At 28.0% G+C, this 19,725-nt stretch overlaps 1 protein-coding gene across 42 annotated transcripts in view; it reads left to right on the forward strand.

Moving 5' to 3' along the window:
* LOC127283940 (microtubule-actin cross-linking factor 1) overlaps positions 1–19,725 on the forward strand; it is a 298,405-nt gene that overhangs the window by 264,795 nt on the left and 13,885 nt on the right. For 17 of the 42 annotated variants that reach the window (XM_051309088.1, XM_051309099.1, XM_051309085.1 and 14 more), the window contains 13 exons: positions 325–3,968; positions 4,774–4,785; positions 5,969–8,093; positions 9,923–10,170; positions 10,835–10,891; positions 11,186–11,230; positions 11,930–12,007; positions 12,448–12,619; positions 12,736–12,853; positions 12,989–13,218; positions 13,523–13,640; positions 15,575–15,637; positions 18,022–18,167. In XM_051309088.1, the coding sequence (XP_051165045.1) occupies positions 325–3,968; positions 4,774–4,785; positions 5,969–8,093; positions 9,923–10,170; positions 10,835–10,891; positions 11,186–11,230; positions 11,930–12,007; positions 12,448–12,619; positions 12,736–12,853; positions 12,989–13,218; positions 13,523–13,640; positions 15,575–15,637; positions 18,022–18,167 (7,056 nt within the window). The remainder of the gene's footprint in view (positions 1–324; positions 3,969–4,773; positions 4,786–5,968; positions 8,094–9,922; positions 10,171–10,834; positions 10,892–11,185; positions 11,231–11,929; positions 12,008–12,447; positions 12,620–12,735; positions 12,854–12,988; positions 13,219–13,522; positions 13,641–15,574; positions 15,638–18,021; positions 18,168–19,725) is intronic. The other 25 variants (XM_051309105.1, XM_051309118.1, XM_051309124.1 and 22 more) reach the window with 12 other exon arrangements.

Here is a 19,725-nt window from a genome sequence, read left to right on the forward strand (position 1 = left end):
TTAATTATTTAGAAAAAAAATTTCATTTAAAAATCTGCTAAAACTTAATTATTGTTTGACAATTATTTTTTAATTTGATGAAGTTATTTCAATGGTGAAAGCTAAAGCTGCAAAAGAATTAGAAAAAATAAGTTATAAATTTCCTATAATGGTCAAAATTAAAAATTTTATTTTTTTAACCATCCTGCATGTTTTTAGAACCTAAATGATGCAAGATAGAAAATATAACCTCGTTTAATAATTTAAATTTAAGTAAATCAAAATTGGTCCTCAATTATAATAAATTAATTTCTTTTATATTGACAAAAAAAAATTGTTTTTCAGAATTTGAGAGAAGAAACCGTGAGTTTGAAGAAACCTCTACAAGCTGTTCGATTACAGGCAAATGATCTCGTTAAAGAAGCCGGTGAACAAGGAATAGACGCCACACATTTACAAGACGAAGTTGACAATATATCCGATCGAATTGATGATTTACAGGCAAAATTAGACGACAGATGCAATGAATTACAAAGTGCAGCAACAGCAGTAGCACAATTTACCGATCATTTGAAGGGCATAAGTCAAGAATTAGCGAATCTCGAAAAAGAACTCGATTCAATGAAAGCTCCAGGACGTGATATTAAAACAGTACGCGGACAAGTTGAAGAGATAAATCGTGTTATACACAAAATCAATAGACTCAATGATGAGATTATTAATCTTGTTAGTTCAAGTGAAAATCTCGTTGATTTAGGTTTTGCCGCTGATGCCGTGGCAACACGCGATCAAGTTGAATCATTGAAGAGACAATTGGGAAAATTGGATGATCGTGCACGTAATCGTGAGGAAGAATTAATTGATACTTTAAATAAATTACAACAATTTTATCATGTACATGCCGATATAATGGATGATATTAATGATGCTCATGATCAGGTGAAAAAATTCCGTCCTGTTGGTTCGGAGGTTGATTCAATACGTGTACAGCAGGATGATTTTAGATCGTTGAAATTGCATAAAATTGAACCAATTGCAAGAGCTGTTGATGAGTGTAATATTCTTGGGCAGACGTTGATACAGACGGCTGGTAGGGATGTTAGTACGAGTAATATTGAAAAGGATTTGGATCGTATGAATGAGCGTTGGAATGATTTAAAGGAGAAATTGAATGATAGAGATAGAAAATTGGATGTTGGTTTATTGCAATCGGGTAAATTCCAAGATGCTCTTGATGGATTGGAGAAATGGTTGACGGACACTGAGGAAATGGTTGCTAATCAAAAGCCACCTTCTTCGGATTATAAGGTAGTGAAGGCGCAACTACAGGAACAGAAATTTTTGCGTAAAATGTTATTGGATCGACAGAATTCAATGTCATCGTTGTATACAATGGGACAGGAGGTAGCAGCCGGTGGTGATCCAAAGGAACGGAAAAATATTGAAAAACAATTGACTAATTTAATGGGAAGATTCGATAGATTGACAGAGGGTGCGGCTGATCGTATGGAAGCACTTGAGCAAGCAATGGCTGTGGCTAAAGAATTTCAGGATAAACTTGTGCCACTTGCTATTTGGTTGGAGAGAACTGAGAAGAAAATTAAGGATATGGAACTAGTGCCAACTGATGAGGAGAAAATACAGCAGAGAGTCGCTGAACATGATTTGTTACATGATGATATTTTATCGAAAAAATTGGGATTCAGTGAACTTACGGAAATTGCGAGTCAATTGATGAGTTTGGTGGGTGATGATGAGGCATCGGCACTTGCGGATAAATTACAAGATGTTGCTGATCGTTACGCGGCATTGGTGGAACGTTCCGAGGCACTTGGTAATTTATTGCAGAATTCAAAACAAGGTTTGAGACATTTAGTGTTGACTTATCAGGATTTGCAAGCGTGGATGGACAGTATGGAGAAACGTTTGTCGAGATATCGTGTTTTGGCAGTGCATACGGAGAAATTATTACAACAAATGGAGGATCTTGCGGATCTTACTGAGGAGGTGTCGTGTCGTCAGAATGAAGTTGAGAGTACAACACAATCGGGACTTGAATTAATGAAACATATCTCGAGTGATGAGGCACTTCAACTAAAGGATAAATTGGATTCACTACAGAGGCGTTATAATGATTTAATAACAAGGGGTTCGGATTTATTGAAACATGCGCAAGAAGCCCTGCCACTTGTTCAACAATTTCATGATAATCATAATCGTCTTATGGATTGGATGCAGGGAGCTGAGGCGGCACTACAATCGGCTGAGCCACGTGAGGATGAAATAATACGTTTGGAAATGGAAATTTCGGAATATCGACCCGTATTGGATAAGATTAATGCTGTTGGTCCGCAATTATGTCAAATATCGCCTGGTGAAGGTGCGGCGACAATTGAGGGATTGGTCACGAGGGATAATAGAAGATTTGACGCAATAACAGAGCAAATACAGAGGAAAGCGGAGAGAATACAAATTAGTAAGCAGAGATCAATTGAGGTGATTGGCGATATTGATGAATTATTGGATTGGTTCCGTGAGGTTGACAATCAATTGAGAGAAGCTGAACCACCAAGTAGTGAGCCGGAGATTATAAGAGTGCAATTGAAGGAGCATAAGGCGTTGAATGATGATATTTCGAGTCAAAAGGGACGTGTACGCGATGTGATATCAACAGCGAAGAAAGTTATTCGTGAGAATGCGCAACATGAGGATACATCGACAATTAGAGATAAAATGGAGGATCTTAGGGAGATTATGGAAATTGTTTCGACATTGTCGGCTGATAGATTGGGAGCATTGGAGCAGGCGTTACCACTTGCTGAACATTTGAGGGATACGCATCTTGGTCTTATTAGTTGGTTGGAGGAGGCTGAGCAACAGGTGGCAATGTTACCAATGCCGGCGTTGAGACCCGATCTTATTGCCATGCAACAGGATAAAAATGAACTGTTGTTGCAGAGTATCAATGAGCATAAGCCACTTGTGGAGAAATTGAATAAAACTGGTGAGGCGTTGATTAAATTGATTAACGATGAGGAAGGCGCAAAGGTACAGGATATTCTTGATGCTGATAATGCTCGTTATGCGGCATTGCGCGCTGAACTTCGTGCACGTCAACAGGTTCTTGAGCAAGCTCTTCAGGAGTCGTCGCAATTTTCTGATAAACTTGAGGGTATGTTGCGTGCACTAACATCGACGGCTGATCAGGTGAATGGCGCTGAGCCAATTAGTGCACATCCACCAAGATTACGCGATCAAATGGAAGAGAATGCGGCACTTGCCGATGATCTTGCACAAAGATCTGAGGCATTTGCTGCGGTGAAAAAAGCGGCCAATGATGTTATCAATAAGGCGGGAAATCGTGCCGATCCAGCTGTCAAGGATATTAAACGAAAATTGGAAAAATTAAATAAATTGTGGGGCGATGTGCAAAAAGCGACAATTGATCGTGGACAAACGTTGGACGATACTTTGGCGGTTGCTGAACGTTTTTGGTCGGAATTAAATGGAGTTATGTCAACGTTGCAAGAACTTCAGGATGCTTTGGCTGGACAAGCACCGCCAGCTGCACAACCGGCGGCAATTCAACAGCAACAAGTTGCTTTGCAGGAGATACGTCAGGAAATTGATCAGACGAAACCCGATGTTGAACAAGTGAGACAATCGGGTCATGAATTGATGGGATTGTGCGGTGAGCCTGATAAACCAGAAGTTCGTAAACATATTGAGGATTTGGATCAGGCTTGGGATAATGTTACGGCATTGTATGCACGTCGTGAGGAGAATTTAATTGATGCCATGGAAAAAGCAATGGAATTTCATGAGACGTTGCATGATCTTTTGGAATTTTTGGAAGAGGCCGAAAAGAAATTCTCACGAATGGGACCACTTGGCAGTGATATTGATGAGGTGAAAAAACAAATTAGACAATTGGCCAATTTCAAGGCGGAAGTCGATCCTCATATGGTGAAGGTCGAAGCTCTCAACAGGTATGTTTATCATATTTATTATTGTTTTTACTTTTTTTTTATATATATATAATTTTCGACAAGAATTTTTAATATGATTCCCTTCGAGAGATTTTTTTTTTATTAGAATATCCTCTCCGAGTGTTTTGTGCGTAATTCGAAAAGATTTTTGAGTAGTTAAGAAAAAAATATTAAAAAGAAATTTATTGTTAAGAAATTTTTTTGGGTGATTAAATATATTAGGATGTTCAAAAAAAAATTTTCTCTTAATCTTATTTTTTTATTGTAAAAAATTTAGATAGTTTTTTTTAAAAGATTTATTAGTCAGAATTCTGTTGCAGGATGAAAATTCGTATTAATAGAAAATTCTATCTTTTAAAATTCAGCTAAAAAATTCTTATTATAAATTTTTATATGTGGAAAATTTGATCTTTTTTTGTTTTAAGAATGTAATAAAAACAATTGTATACTTTTATGCAATTTAAAAGTAAAAAAATAGAAGCCTGATGGAATACAAAGTACTGTTTTTTTGAACATCCAATTTAATATATTTTTTGAGTGAGCAAAAAAAAAAGTAATTTTTGCGTTACCAAAAAATATGTTTGTGTGATTAAAAAAAAAAAAATCATTATGAGTAGAATTTTTTTTTGAATGACCAAGAGAAAGATTTTAATTAATAACAAAAAAATATTAATTTTTGCTCGTGATCCTATAATAGTTTAAATTGTATTTACATAAATTTCATGAATTTTGAATAAGAATTTTTTTTGTGGAGAGATATTGATCTAATCAACTTTTTTGTCCCGTGCTGGTTTCCTGATCACAGGAGTCTGACAAGGCAAGTCCATCTCTCTGATGCGTTGTCGCTGTAGTTAGAGCATGGCTTCAAATTCAAAATACAACTTTAGTTTTTTTGTTTATTTTTAATATGCCCGGATACATTGACTAATGATTTTTATTTTCTTTTTGATTGACATTCGTTGGTTTTATTCTTCTTTTTAAAAATAATTGTGTATATGGTTTTGAAAAAAGTGTGGCATCCAATTTTTTTTTTTTTTTTTTTTTGTCTAATGTCAAGAATGTTATAAGATGTCTCCTGAAATGAAAATTTATTATGAAAATTAAATTTTGAAAAAAAAGAATATAAAAATATATCTACTTGATTTTTTTTGGGTAATTTTTTTAATTTAAACAATAATTTGTAATTGAATTTTGTTTTTTTATGCTCATGATTTTAGAGCTTTTTTAAAGTCTACTTGCTACAAAAGAAGAAAAAGAAATCAGCTGAAAGTTTTTGGTCAAAATTTAAAAAATTACTAAAAAAAGGCAATTTTTTACGATTTTTGTTTTGTTTTTTATGACACAATTTCGAATAAAAAGTTTTCTTTAATTTAGTTTTTTTTTGTAACACAGAATTTGAATTTTTTGAGTCATCTTATTCTATTTTTTTTTCTATTTGTAAACTGTTCCACAGCATGCACGAGATACAAAAATGAAAAATATAAAAAATATTTCATGAGAAAACAAAAGATTAAATTTTCTCAAATTTTCATAATTTACAATTATATAGATAATAGTGTTAAAAATAATAGTGACAAAAATTTTATTTGTGAAATTTTTAATATTTTCAATGTTACTATATATAATTAAAAATAATAATTATGAAAAAATTTGAGAAAAAAATAAACCACTGTTGTTTTCACATGAAATGAACCCTGAAAAAAATAAACAACATGAACGAAGACTGAGTTAACAGGGGAAACAAATAAACCAAAAAGGTGTTAATACCGTAAAGATATATTGTTTAATAATTTTTAATAATTGTTGTTTGGTAGCTATGCGCTGATCGGGAAAAAAAACCCCCGCCTTTTTTAAAAAAAATGCTGTAGGTTGTCGTCTCAAAATTATTATTTTGCTCTAAAAGAATTTCAATATTGTAAAAATTAAAAACAAAAACACAATTTAAAAAATTTGGTAATTTTGAATAATTTTAAAAATTCTATTACTTTTCTTCTATATAGGCAAGCAGCTGAACTCACTGAGAGAACATCATCGGAGCAAGCGGCAGCAATTAAAGAACCATTGGGTGCAGTTAATCGACGCTGGGATGCATTACTACGGGGTGTTGTCGAAAGACAGAGACTTCTTGAAAATGCTCTCCTACGTCTTGGACAATTCCAACATGCACTCGATGAACTTCTTGTTTGGATCGATAACACCGATCGTACACTCGATGAATTAAAACCAGTTGCCGGTGATCCGCAGGTTATTGAAGTTGAGCTGGCGAAATTGAAAGTTTTAGTCAATGATATACAAGCACATCAGACAAGTGTTGATACGCTAAATGACGCGGGAAGACAATTAATTGAGGATGGCAAAGGAACAGCGGAGGCTTCAACAACAGCGGAAAAATTAGGAACACTAAATCGTCGTTGGCGTGATTTATTACAACGTGCCGCGGATCGACAACGTGAACTCGAAGATGCATTACGTGAAGCACAATCATTTACTGCTGAAATTCAAGATTTATTATCGTGGCTTGGCGACGTTGATAATATGATAGTAGCATCAAAACCAGTTGGTGGTCTACCTGAAACTGCATCCGAACAACTCGAACGTTTTATGGAAGTTTACAATGAACTCGAACAAAATAGACCAAAAGTCGAGACTGTCCTACAACAGGGACAAGAATATTTAAAACGTGCCGGAGCGTCAAGCGCCGGTGGATTGAATCACAATCTCCGAACATTGAAACAACGATGGGATAATGTGACAGCGAGAGCGAGTGATAAGAAAATTAAATTGGAAATTGCTCTCAAAGAAGCTACCGAATTTCACGATGCGTTACAAGCATTTGTCGATTGGTTAACAAACGCTGAGAAGATTTTAACAAATCTAAAACCAGTTTCACGTGTCATGGAAACAATTCTCGGACAAATTGAAGAACATAAAGCATTTCAAAAAGACGTTGGTGTTCATCGTGAAACAATGTTGAATCTCGATAAAAAAGGAACACATTTGAAATATTTCTCACAAAAACAAGATGTGATATTGATTAAAAATCTATTAATTAGCGTACAACATCGATGGGAACGTGTTGTATCGAAATCGGCTGAAAGAACAAGAGCTTTAGATCATGGCTATAAAGAGGCAAGAGAATTCCATGATGCATGGTCAAATTTAATGAATTGGTTAGAGGACACTGAGAGAACATTGGATGAAGTTGCTGCCGATGGTCTTGGTGGTAATGATCCTGAGAAAATTAAATTCCGTTTACAAAAACATCGTGAAATACAAAAAGCACTAAGTGCAAAACAAGGAAATTATGATACAACAATGAAAAATGGTAAAATACTTAAGGATAAAGCACCAAAATCTGATGAGGCAGCACTTCGTGAATTACTCAATGAACTCAAGAATAAATGGACAATTGTTTGTGGTAAATGCGTTGATAGACAACGTAAATTGGAAGAAGCACTATTATTCTCTGGTCAATTTAAGGATGCAATTCAAGCACTACTTGATTGGTTACAAAAAACTGAGAAACAATTATCAAATACGGGTAATCTTCATGGTGATTTGGACACTGTGACAAATCTTGTTGAACAACATAAGAATTTCGAGAGAGATCTTGAATCGCGTTCATCGCAAATGGATTCGGTGACAAAAACTGGACGTGAATTGGAATCGAAAGCAACATTGGAGGATGCATCAACGATTAGACAACAACTATCGGAACTTCATAGTTTATGGAATACGGTGACGCGTTTGTCGTCAAATAAATCTGATCGTTTAGAAGAGGCATTACGTGATGCTGAACGTTTACATAAGGCGGTACATGTACTTCTTGAATGGTTGAGCGACGCTGAAATGAAATTGAGATTTGCTGGTCAATTGCCGGAGGACGAACAAGAGAGTCGTAATCAACTTATGGAACATGAGAAATTCCTCAGGGAATTGCAATCGAAGGAAATTGAAAAGGATAATACATTGGATTTGGCGAAATCTATTTTTGCTAAAGCACATCCTGATGGAGCTGCTGTTATTAAACATTGGATAACTATTATTCAATCAAGATGGGAGGAAGTTTCCACTTGGGCTTTGCAGAGAAATCAACGACTCGAGGAACACATGCGAGGACTTCAGGTTTGTTTTTTTATAATCAATAATTATAATATTAAATTTATAATTATATTTTTACAGAATGTTTATAAGGATCGTTATCTTATAAATTTTTCTAAATCCGATTCGATGCGAATTCATACAAAAATGCGATTGCAAAATGAAAAGTAGGAGAGTAATATAATGAAAGCTGCGATTTTGTGCTTCCTGCACGCTTCTGCCATCTGACGGCGGCAGAACGTAATGTACCTGTTATTATATTACTTTCCTAATTTTCGTTTTGCAAATCGCGTTTTTGTATGAATTGAAATAATTAATTTTAATATTCAGGTATAGAAGGACAACTAATACAATGGGGTGTCATAAATGGTTTATTATGACTAGACTTTCAGTCGACTCTATTGTTATTATATTTCCTTCTATCCTTATTTTTCTTTTGGAATATTTTAATTTAATATTTGAACATAAAAAAAATTAAATATCTATTTCAAAAAAATATATATTTATTCATAAACGGAACAAAAATTATTTAAAATTTTTGAAGCATTAGAATAACATTTTTCTTAAAAAAGAAAATAATTTTTTTCAATGGTAAAATTAGGTAATTTGTGATCAAAAGAAACAAAATTATGTATCACTTTTTATTTTCATTTCCAGCCTTTTTTTTAAAAAAGAAAAATTATCAACATTTTTAAATTAAAATAAAAAAAGAAAAAATTTATATTCTATTTCAAAAAGTATATATCACTTTTAAGAATTCCTATATTTGTTTTTAATTTTTTTTTAATACTCCCTGCATGCTTCTGCCACCTAACGGCGACAAAACATAATGAAACTGAAATTATATTAGTTTCTTAATTTTCGTTTTGCAATCGCGTTTTTGGATGAATTAAAGTAATTAATTTTAATATTCAGGTATAGAAGGATAGCTAATACAATAGGAGGTCATAAACGGTTTATTACGACTAGACTTATAGTCAACTCTATTGTTGTTTTTGTCACATTTCTCTTCTTATTTTTCTTTTGGAATATTTAATATTTTAACAAATTTCAATTTATTCCAACTTGAACTAAAATTTTTTTTAACCGAATTTTCATTTTATAGATATTTCAATTAAAATAATTTCTATTTTGCGTAATTTAAATAATTGAACTAAAATTTCATTTACAAAATTTTTATTAAATAAAATTTCTATTTAATCAAATTTTATTGTTTTTTCTATTTTTAATTTAACACGATTCTATTTCATCGAATTTTTATTAAATCAATTTTTTATTTATCCGCATTTTTGTTTGATGCATAATTTCCTAATATTAGAATTTTTATTAAACATAATTTACATTTAACAAAAGTTATATTTTTACGAATTTTACAATTATATAATTTTCATTAAATTTCATCACTCCGAATATTTATTTTATTAATTTTCCTTAAAAAAATCGGTTAAAGACAAATTTTACTCAATCTTTGCAAAATTTATTTCTATCTAAATTTTTAAATAAACAAAATTTATTTAGACAAAATTTCCATTTAACAGAAATTTCCTGTAACGGAATTTGTATCTAGTAAAATTTTTATTTAAATCTTTATTATTAACCGTAATTTACCATTTAGCCGTATTTTTATTTATTAAAAATTTCCAAATAGTAGATTTTCCATTTAGCAATGTTCTGTCTAATAAATGTTTCAACAAAATTGCAAAATTCATTTAAATGGAAATTTAGAAATTTAAAATTTTCGGCTAAACAGTTCAGAAGTTTTATCCTGTTGAAAATTGAAATTATAATTAAATTGAAATTTGATTTCGAAAAATTTGTTAAATTAAAAAAAAATTGTTTTTTTTTTTACTTAGGACCTTGATAATCTTTTGGAAGAATTATTGGCTTGGCTCGAAGGTTTGGAGAATACTTTAATAACATTGGAAGCTGAACCATTGCCAGATGATCGTCCAACATTGGAGATGTTGATTGCCGATCATCGTGAATTTATGGAAAATACAAGTCGAAGACAAAATGAAGTTGATCGTGTCTGTAAAGCACGACAAATGAAACCAATCACCAAGGACGGTCGCAAAATGTCCAAATCAAAAACATCGCTTGTGTAAGTTTGCACGATTATTTATTTTTTTTTTTTATTTTCGATTTATTTTTTTGCATTCATTATTGATTTCTTTGTAGGTACTGTTTATTAGTAATTTGTATTGTTTTCTAATTTAGTGAGATTACTTTTTAAGTTTTATTACATTTTTTCCTAGTCAATTATATTTTATTTTTATGTTTTTTTATTTTTTTGTATATATTTTTTTATTTTATTTTATATTTTTTCCTAGTCAATGAGATTTTACTTTGTTTTATTATTTTTTCTAGTCTTTTATTTTTTTAGTCTTTTTTTTATTATTTATTGTATTTTTTTCTAATCTCGTATTTTTTCTAGTCTGTCATTTTTTGTTTTTACTGTGAAGTCTAGTTTTTCATTACGCTAACTAGTGGCCAATTTACAATATTTTTTGCTTTTCTGTATATATTTTTTTCTATTCATTTTTTTTTTTAGGTATTTTTCTACTATATCTGATTTCCTATATAATTGTTCTCAATTTGATATTGTAAAAAAAAATGTCAAAAATCCGTATTTTAAGTATTATGTATAGAAATTTGATCCAATTTATTGTGAATGCACTTTTATAATTATTATATATTTTTTTGCCGCTTGCTTTTGTTTTGTGTTTATCACGAATTGTGTTTGCATGTGCTTTTTCCATGGACAGCAGTAAGGACCATTCTCAAGATTATGATCATGATCATCAACCACTTCGTCGGCAAAGGTGTGACATTATTTTGCTTTTCAAAATAATATATTTTTTTTAATAATTCCACTTTTTAAAACTCAGTCATATTTTCTATTCTTATTTTATTTACATTTTTATTTATTTTAATTAATAATTAATTTAATGTTTTTTTCTCATTTTTTGATCATTGCTTTATTTACAAAAAACAATATTAAAGTCCTAAATTAAATATAATTTAAGTAAATTAAATTTTAATTTAAGCGTTACATGAGCTCTTATTTAAAAAAAAAATTAATGAGACTAAATATTTTCATTTTTGCAATCGTTTAGCTTCAAAGGAAGTCGAGATCTGTCGCAGACGATGCAGCGTGGAAGGTAAGCACTTTTTTTTTTAAATCATACTTTTCACAAACCAAAGCATTTTTTCACACTCACACATGCACCATTTTTTTTTGTCTTGTAGATCAATGTTTTTATAAATTGCTTTTTATAATTGTTTTGTCGGCACATGATGCTCACAAACACGTTTTTTTTCTTTTTCTTGACACGCAAATTCACAAAAATGTCGCTTCATGTCTTTTTTTTTATTCTCGTTGTATACGTCAAAGTTGAATTTGCTTTTAATATTTATAATGAATTTATTCTTTATAGGAGATCGACAAGAAACTACAAAATTTTCTATTATTTTTTCCCACTATTTTATAAACAACAAATAGAAACAAAATTATGAATATTTAAATATTTACGTTATTATATAGGTATACGAAAAAAAATATAAACACATAAGGTTGTCACTTATTTATTTTTAATTTTTATTCGAGTTGAGTTTATTATTTATTTTATATTTTTTATTTATTAAATATTAATATTTTATTATTAAATTTATTAATTAAATTTTTTCAATTTTTTTGTTTTATTTTGTTTTTGCCGTAATATATGAAATAAAAATTAGAATTGAATAAATAAGGGACAACCTGATGAACACTTGTTAAAAACACTGCAAGATGAAAGCTCTTTAAGTGCAGAATTGCGTAGAGATTGTTTTTGAGTGATGTGACGCATGTTCTTGTTTAGCCGTGCCAGCCCAGGTCGCGAGAGAACACCAGATCCTTCATTGCCACATATTGGTCCACGATTCCCACCGAAAGGAAGGTTCGTTTATTTAATATTTCTTTTTTTCCCCCTCATTTTTCAATTTAATTTTATATATTGAATTTCCAAAATTTAAGAGTCCACTTCCTTTTTTCTTCAAAGTTAATTAATTTATTTTCCAAAATAAAACTCGTTTATATTGAAATAAATAAAATTTTTATTTTTAAATTTTATATTTAATTTCTATAGTAATTTATTTTTCCAAAATATATTTTCTCTATTTTTCTTTCAATCTTTTCGAAATAGCAACCACCTTTAAATTTTCAGTGTTACTTGGAAATTAAAAAATTATGTATTTCTTTTTCAAAATTTTCTTAATTAAATTTTTAATAATTTTTTGGTAGTGTTTTTTTTTTTTTTTTAATCAAAAATTCGTGAATCTTTAATTGATTTCGAAAAAAAATGGTAAAAAAAATCTTTTTTCCGTTACTTTAATATAGCAAAGGAGCTGAGCCAGAATTCAGAAATCCAAGAGTCAAGCTTCTGTGGGACAGATGGCGAAATGTTTGGTTCCTGGCATGGGAACGTCAACGTCGTCTTCAGGATAAATTAAACTACATCGATGAATTGGAACGTGTCGCTAACTTCAGCTGGGAAGATTGGAGAAAGAGAGTGAGTTTTTGTCATTTATTAATTTACATTACTAAAGCTTTAGAAAAAAAAGTGAGCCCTCTCCCTCCTGACATTTTTTACGCAATCATAATTTTTTCTTTTTGTAAAAATTACAGTTCCTCAAATTCATGAATCACAAGAAATCACGTTTGACGGATCTTTTCCGAAAAATGGATAAGAACAACGATGGCCTCATTCCACGTGACGATTTTATTCAAGGAATTATGAACACCAGTTAGTATAATAAATAATTAATTTTATCTAACTTGAATTTAAAAAAAAAAAACAAAAAAAAAAAAAATGAAATTTTTGTCGAAAATTGAAAATGATGAGAATAAAAATAAAAATAATTTGCGGAAATTTTTTTAGAATTCGATACATCACGATTAGAAATGGGAGCTGTTGCTGATCTATTCGATCGTCATGGTGAAGGTTTAATCGATTGGAAAGAATTTATTGCAGCATTGAGACCAGATTGGGAAGAAAGAAGAACATATAATGACACTGACAAAATTCACGATGAAGTTAAACGATTGGTTATGCTGTGCACGTGTCGACAGAAATTCCGTGTTTTCCAAGTCGGAGAAGGAAAGTACAGAGTGAGTAATGCAAAATTGAAATTAAAATATTATTAATTTATTTATTTACAATAATAAACGGGCTTGCATAAAATAAAACTGCCCTTTCGTACAAACTAGTATTTAACTAAAAATACAAAAAAAAAATTAACGAACAAAGAAAATAAGTGACAATAACAAAATCAAAATAATAATATTACTTATTTGTTTTCTATTAATTAATTTATTTACAATATTTAACAGGATTATAATAAATAAATAACAAAAATAATTAGAAAAAATGCGAAAAAAATGCGAAATTAAATATCGTTTATTATGTGCACAGTTTGGCGACAGTCAAAAACTTCGTTTGGTCAGAATTCTACGATCGACCGTGATGGTTCGCGTTGGAGGCGGATGGGTCGCTTTAGATGAATTCCTCCTGAAAAATGATCCTTGCCGAGGTAAGTTTCTCATTTCTTGTAAAATTCACTGCATTTATTTTAAATCAAAATCCATTGGAATAATTTTCTTCTTATGGATCTTGAAAATTTAATTTCAATTCAATTAAAATTAATTTAATTAATTTTTCAATAAATATTATAATTAAATTAGTTTTAATTGAATTTAAATTTTTAATATGACAAGTGGAGAGATGAATGAAGAATAAATATATTTCCTACTAAAATAAAATTGCTACTATATATTTTATTGGTACAGTAAAAAAAAAAAAATTCTACAAATAATCAATATTTTATTCTAAGAAAAATTCATCTCTACCACTTAGTTAAATAGTACGTTAATTAAGGTGTGAATTCAATGAATTATTATGAAATTGTTTATTTTCAATTTTTTTTTAATTCAGTAATTGCGAGATAAACCAAGAACCATGCTATTTAATGATAAAATTAATTAATTTTCAAATAATTAAAGTTACTGAGAAATAGTATTGAATAAATATTGAAGTTTAATTAAAATTTAAAAAATATTTTTGGATTTTTAATTCAATAGCTAATTTAATTATCAACTTATTAATAATTTTCAGTGATTTCAATTTTATTTGCTTTAATTATTTGATTATTAATTGAAACCTAAAAAAAAAATTGTAACGGAAAAAAGTAGTCGCGAACTTTTTGACAAATATTTCCCCCTTTCCCAAGAGGCGTAAATTATATTATAAAATATAAAAATTCGTTATTTATGTTTAAAAAAATAATTTTTTTTTATTCAAAACTATTTTTTTTATTGAAAAATATATTTTTTTTAAAAAATATTTTATTATAGACGTGTAATTTTATTTTTTTTTGTTGAATTATTAATTTTTCTTTTATTAATTAAAACTTTTTTTTCACACTCATCGGCATTCATTTTGTGCTGCTGGTGTAATTTTTTTTTTTTTAATTAAAAATAGAAGTAATGCGCTAATCACCATCATTTTAGTTTAGATTCATATACACAAATAATAAAAATAGAGAACAAGCAATTAATATAATAATTTTTATATCTCTGCATTAAAAAATGTGTTTTTTTTCGAGCGGAACTCTCTAAATAATAAAATAACACGTCAGTGCGTTTGTGTGTGTATGATCTCAACTCCTGAGGTAACAAAATAATAAATGTATTAACCAATGATAGAAAAAAATGCCCATCATGACTAGAATGTGTATAAAAAAAAGGGATTTTTTTTTTTTGAAAGTGTGTGTCTGCTATACTATTTTTGCTTTGCTTAGCTCGTAGCTACTTTTTTTTAGACACTGGTTTGGTACATTTTTTTTTTAATTTCTCATATCTCTATCTCTCGGTTACTAATAATTGTTCACTTTTCCAAAAGAAGAAAAATGGAAATTTCTTTTTTAATGATTAAACAAATTTTCAATTTAAATTTGTTTCTTGAATAATTAATAAATTGATTAATAAAAGAATTGAAGTACATTTGGAATTCGAAAAATTATTAAAAAAAATTAAATATCAAGAATTAATTTAAATCAATTCGATATTATTTGTTTTCAAATTTAATTCAAATAATTTTTTTCTATTATACAAATAATTTTATGTTATATTTGAATAAAATAAACAATCCATGAAAATAGAAATAAAAAAGAATTTCCCTTTATGAAAATTGAAAATGAAAAGAAACTTCTTTTGGAATTGTGTTTTCTAATATGTATTATGTAGATAGTTATACGATATTGAACGATCCTTTACTAACATCGAATTTATTGCTTTTTCCTCCTTCCACAAAAAAATTATCCAACCTTGAAAACAAAAATTCCTTTCAAAAAATGTCTTTCTTTCTCTTTTTTTTTGTTTCTTGAAATTGAATGTCATTTTTTTTTTTTTTATTTTCTTTTTCATATTTCATTTTTGTTTATTGTCATCCCTTAATTTGTGTATTCAGTTTTTCTAATGCCAATACCAGATCCTAATAAACCGGAGCAACACGAAGGCTGGTGTCCGCTTGGTGAGACTAATTTGTCTCATTTTTTATTTAATTTAAAACATTTTCATTTTTCATTTATTTTTTCATTTTTTCCTGTAAAATATATAATATACAAAAAAAAGCACTGATTGATTGTGTAGAGCAAATATCGCAAGCTATTTGCACTTGCAAAATTGAAACTAAATTTTCGAAATTGAAATATTATATGACAAAATATTTCCGCTCAATGTTTAATAATAGATTTTGTTCCGATTCTTTAACTGCTCTGATTGCTTCGTAATCTAAAAATACATTGATCTTTTAATAAGAACACCTTGTGAGAGAGTGAGAGAAATTTGCCAGTGAACTTTTAATTCTTTATTTATTATTATTATTATTATTATTTATTTATTTACTTTTTTATTAGAAATAAAAGATAAATAATATTATCTAAATTTTTTTCGAAATTGAATATTCGTAAATAATTATGAGTCGAATTTTTATTTACAATAAATTTTTCATCGTAAACTTTATGAAGAAATATTCATTTTTATACGAATTTCCATATAAAAGAATTTTTTATTTTACCTCATTTGTATTTGATAGAATTTCTATTTAATCGAATTTTTTAAAAATGAAAAATAAGTTTTTAAAAATTAAATTCAATTTTTCTCTTTTATTGTAGAAAAAAAATTTTCATTACACTCAAAAATAGCTTTTAACTTTTTGGCAATAGATTACGAAAATATCTGGCATAGATGAAGAAAATTTTTGCGTTTTAAATTAAATAAAATGTCAATATTCAATTAATTGTCAAGAAAAATTCATTGAAATGAAAAAAAAAATTGTTCATTCAAAAATCATGCTTATAAATGCACAATCACAATCAGATATCAGCTTCCGTAAAAAAATCCTTATCCATTGCATGTTTCCGCACTTTTATTTTTCAAAAAATGTATATATAAACTTTTAATATGATTTACTGTGGGTTTTTAGTTTTTATTAACGGAAAGAAAGAATTTTTTTTAATCAATATTGTTGACTAATATTGTTTGTTGTAATTAACTTTTTCGCGGATTAATATTATTTTGGTGAAAGCGTTTTGTTTTGCTAATTATCATTTGATAAAAATATTAAGAGTCAACGAATGCGAAGTAGTTTTTTTTCTCTTGTATTTAATAGACCTATGATTTTTTATACCGAATAGCTTTTTAGATCTTTTTTTTTTGAAGTCTTAAGTATCCTGATTTTTAGATCGACAAAATGGTATGGTTTTTTTATATAGCATTATTTCAGTTTTGATTTAGCATGGTTTTGGAGTGTAGAAATTACTTTTTTTTTGAGTTATTCTAACCAAAATGTTTTTGTCCTCCTTTGAAACACGAAACATGTCTTTTTTGGTTTATAAAAAAAACCTCTATTTTGCACTTAATTTTATTTATTTAAATATTTAAATGAATTTTTTTTTATTTAAAATTGTTTTAAATATAATTTTTTATTGAAAATATTTTTTCTATTTAGTAATATATAATTTTATATTAGAAAAACAATGTTTAAATTCTTTTTATTGTATAATTTTCTGCTTAATTTGTAGAGAACAATTTTGTATTTAATTTTTTCAAAAGTGATCTCTAATTTTTTATTTGAAATACAAAATTGACAATTGAATTTATTCGACATACGATTTTATTTTTAATTTAAACAATAGTATTTCAATTATTTATTTAGAATAGATTTCTTTTTAGTTAATATTAATAAGTTATTAAAAATTAAAAAATTAATATTATTTAAAAAATAAATTCTCGAAATACAAAATGATTACGTGTTACAAATTGTTAGTTAGTTAGTTAGTTAGAACTTTCGAGTTTCAAGTTTATGTTTTTGCAAATAAAATCACAATTTGCAAAAATATTTACTAAAACGAGAAAAATCTCTGAGATTATTATTATTTATTATTATTGTATAGTTTGTATAATTTTTATGATTTCGTTATTTAAATTTGTTTTCTTTTTTATTTTTCCTTCACATCACATTACACATTCACTCCAACACACATTTCTTTATTCTCTTTTTTTTCTTCTCTTTCGTTCCTTTTATCAAACAAAAATTTTGTAAAAAAAAATATTTTTTTTACAAAATTCTTTTATATCCTTTCTCTCTCTCTTTTTCTCTTTGTCTTTGTGATCGTAAAAATATGTTTCGTTTTTTGAATTATTATTTTTTTTTTTGTTTTGCTTTACGATTTTTTTTCATCTGCTAATTTTTAATCGTGCTCTCTCTATATATAAAAAATCAAAATTTTGTTTTATATTTCATTTGTTCGTCTATCTCTGTCTTTGTACAAAACTATTTTGGCACACTACCTATTTATCCTTGGCATCCTTTAACGCCTTCCTAACTAACTGCGTGCACGCAACACACTGTAGCCAAGGGAAGAACAAATATTGAGCTGAGGGAAAACTTCATATTGGCGGATGGTGTTAGCCAGTCTATGACAGCGTTCAGATCCAAACCAAGTCCCACTTCAACTCTGCAGCGCACGCAAATGTCCTCTGCTGGACCAATCACCAAGGTAACATTCGCCACCCACAAAGTACACGTTCGGGGTTCATCTTCTTTCATTTCTTCTTCTTCTTCATCATCATCGTCATCATTCTTCTTTTTTTTTTGTTTTGTTTTGTTTATTCTATATAAAAACATGGGAATACAATATTTTTTGGATTATAAGCGATGTTTAAAAAAAAAATGTGTTTTTGCTCTCGATTTTCAAAATTTTATCAGATTTAATTTGTCTTCATTCAATTTATATTTTTGAAAAAAATTTAATTCAATGAATTTAGATTTGAAAAACATTTTATTTGATCGAGTTTCCATTTAGCGAAATTTTTATTTAATTGAATTTCTCTTTAGAGAGTCTTTAGTATTTCCATTGAAGATAAATTCTATTTAAATGGAGATTTCAATTTAATAAAATTTTTATTTGATTGAATTTTCATTGCACTGAATTTCTTTTTGAATATAAATTTCCATTTGACAAAATTTTTATTTGGACGAATTTCCATTTAATTAAATTTTTATTTAGTCGAATTTTACATTTAACGTAATTTCTATTTTAATATAAATTTCTATTTAACAAAATTTTTATTTGGCCAAATTTCCATTTAACGGAATTTCTATTTGAATATAAATTTCCATTTAACAAAATTTTTATTTGTCCGAATTTCAATTTAACAAAATGCATATTTAAATATAAATGTTCATTTAGCAAAAATTATATTTAACATAACTTTTATTTGGCCGAAATTCCATTCAACAGAATTTCTATTTGATTATAAATTTCCATTTATCAGAATTTCTATTTAACACAGTTTTTTGGTTGAATTTTTATTTAACAGAATTTCTAATTTCAATATAAATTTTCAATAAAAATTTTTTTTTTTCATTAAATTTCCATTTAACAAAATGTTTATTTAGTCGAATTTCCATTTGACACAATTTTTATTTGACTGAATTTCTATTAAATATAGTTTTTATTTGTTTAAATTTTCATACAGCGGAATTTCTATTACACCAAATTTCCATTTAACAGAATTTTTATTTTGCCGAATTTCTATTTGTTCGAATTTCCATTCAGAAATAATTCTAAAAATAAAAACTCAGCTAAATAAATATTTAGATAAATGGTGATTTGGTGAAATAAAAATTCTTACATTTAAATATTCAGCTAAGAACTTTTACTCAGTAGAAATTATGCTGAATTAAAATTCTGTTATACACGAGAATTTTATTTTTATAAAAATTCAGTTTTATATGAAAAATTTGTTAAATTTAAATTCAGTTAAATATAAATTTTGTTAAATAGAAATATATAAATTCCATTTTATAGTTATTTTGATGTTATAAAATTTTTTCCATATAAAAATTCAGTTAAATGTAAATTTTATAGAATAAAAATTTTGGTACAATGAAAATTATGCCTTTTAAAATTGGGCTAAATAGAAATTTGACCTTATCAATTATTATTCGAAAATCAAAATAAATGTAAATACATATTTTCTTTAAATTTCAATATTTTTAATTAATTTTTTTGAAGCGTTTAAGATGTAGAAAAAAGGATGTGAAATTTATTG

Source organism: Leptopilina boulardi, unplaced genomic scaffold, assembly GCF_019393585.1.
Source record: "Leptopilina boulardi isolate dan_hultmark-lab unplaced genomic scaffold, ZJU_Lbou_2.1 LbouV2_316, whole genome shotgun sequence".
Taxonomy (NCBI): Eukaryota; Metazoa; Arthropoda; class Insecta; order Hymenoptera; family Figitidae; genus Leptopilina; species Leptopilina boulardi.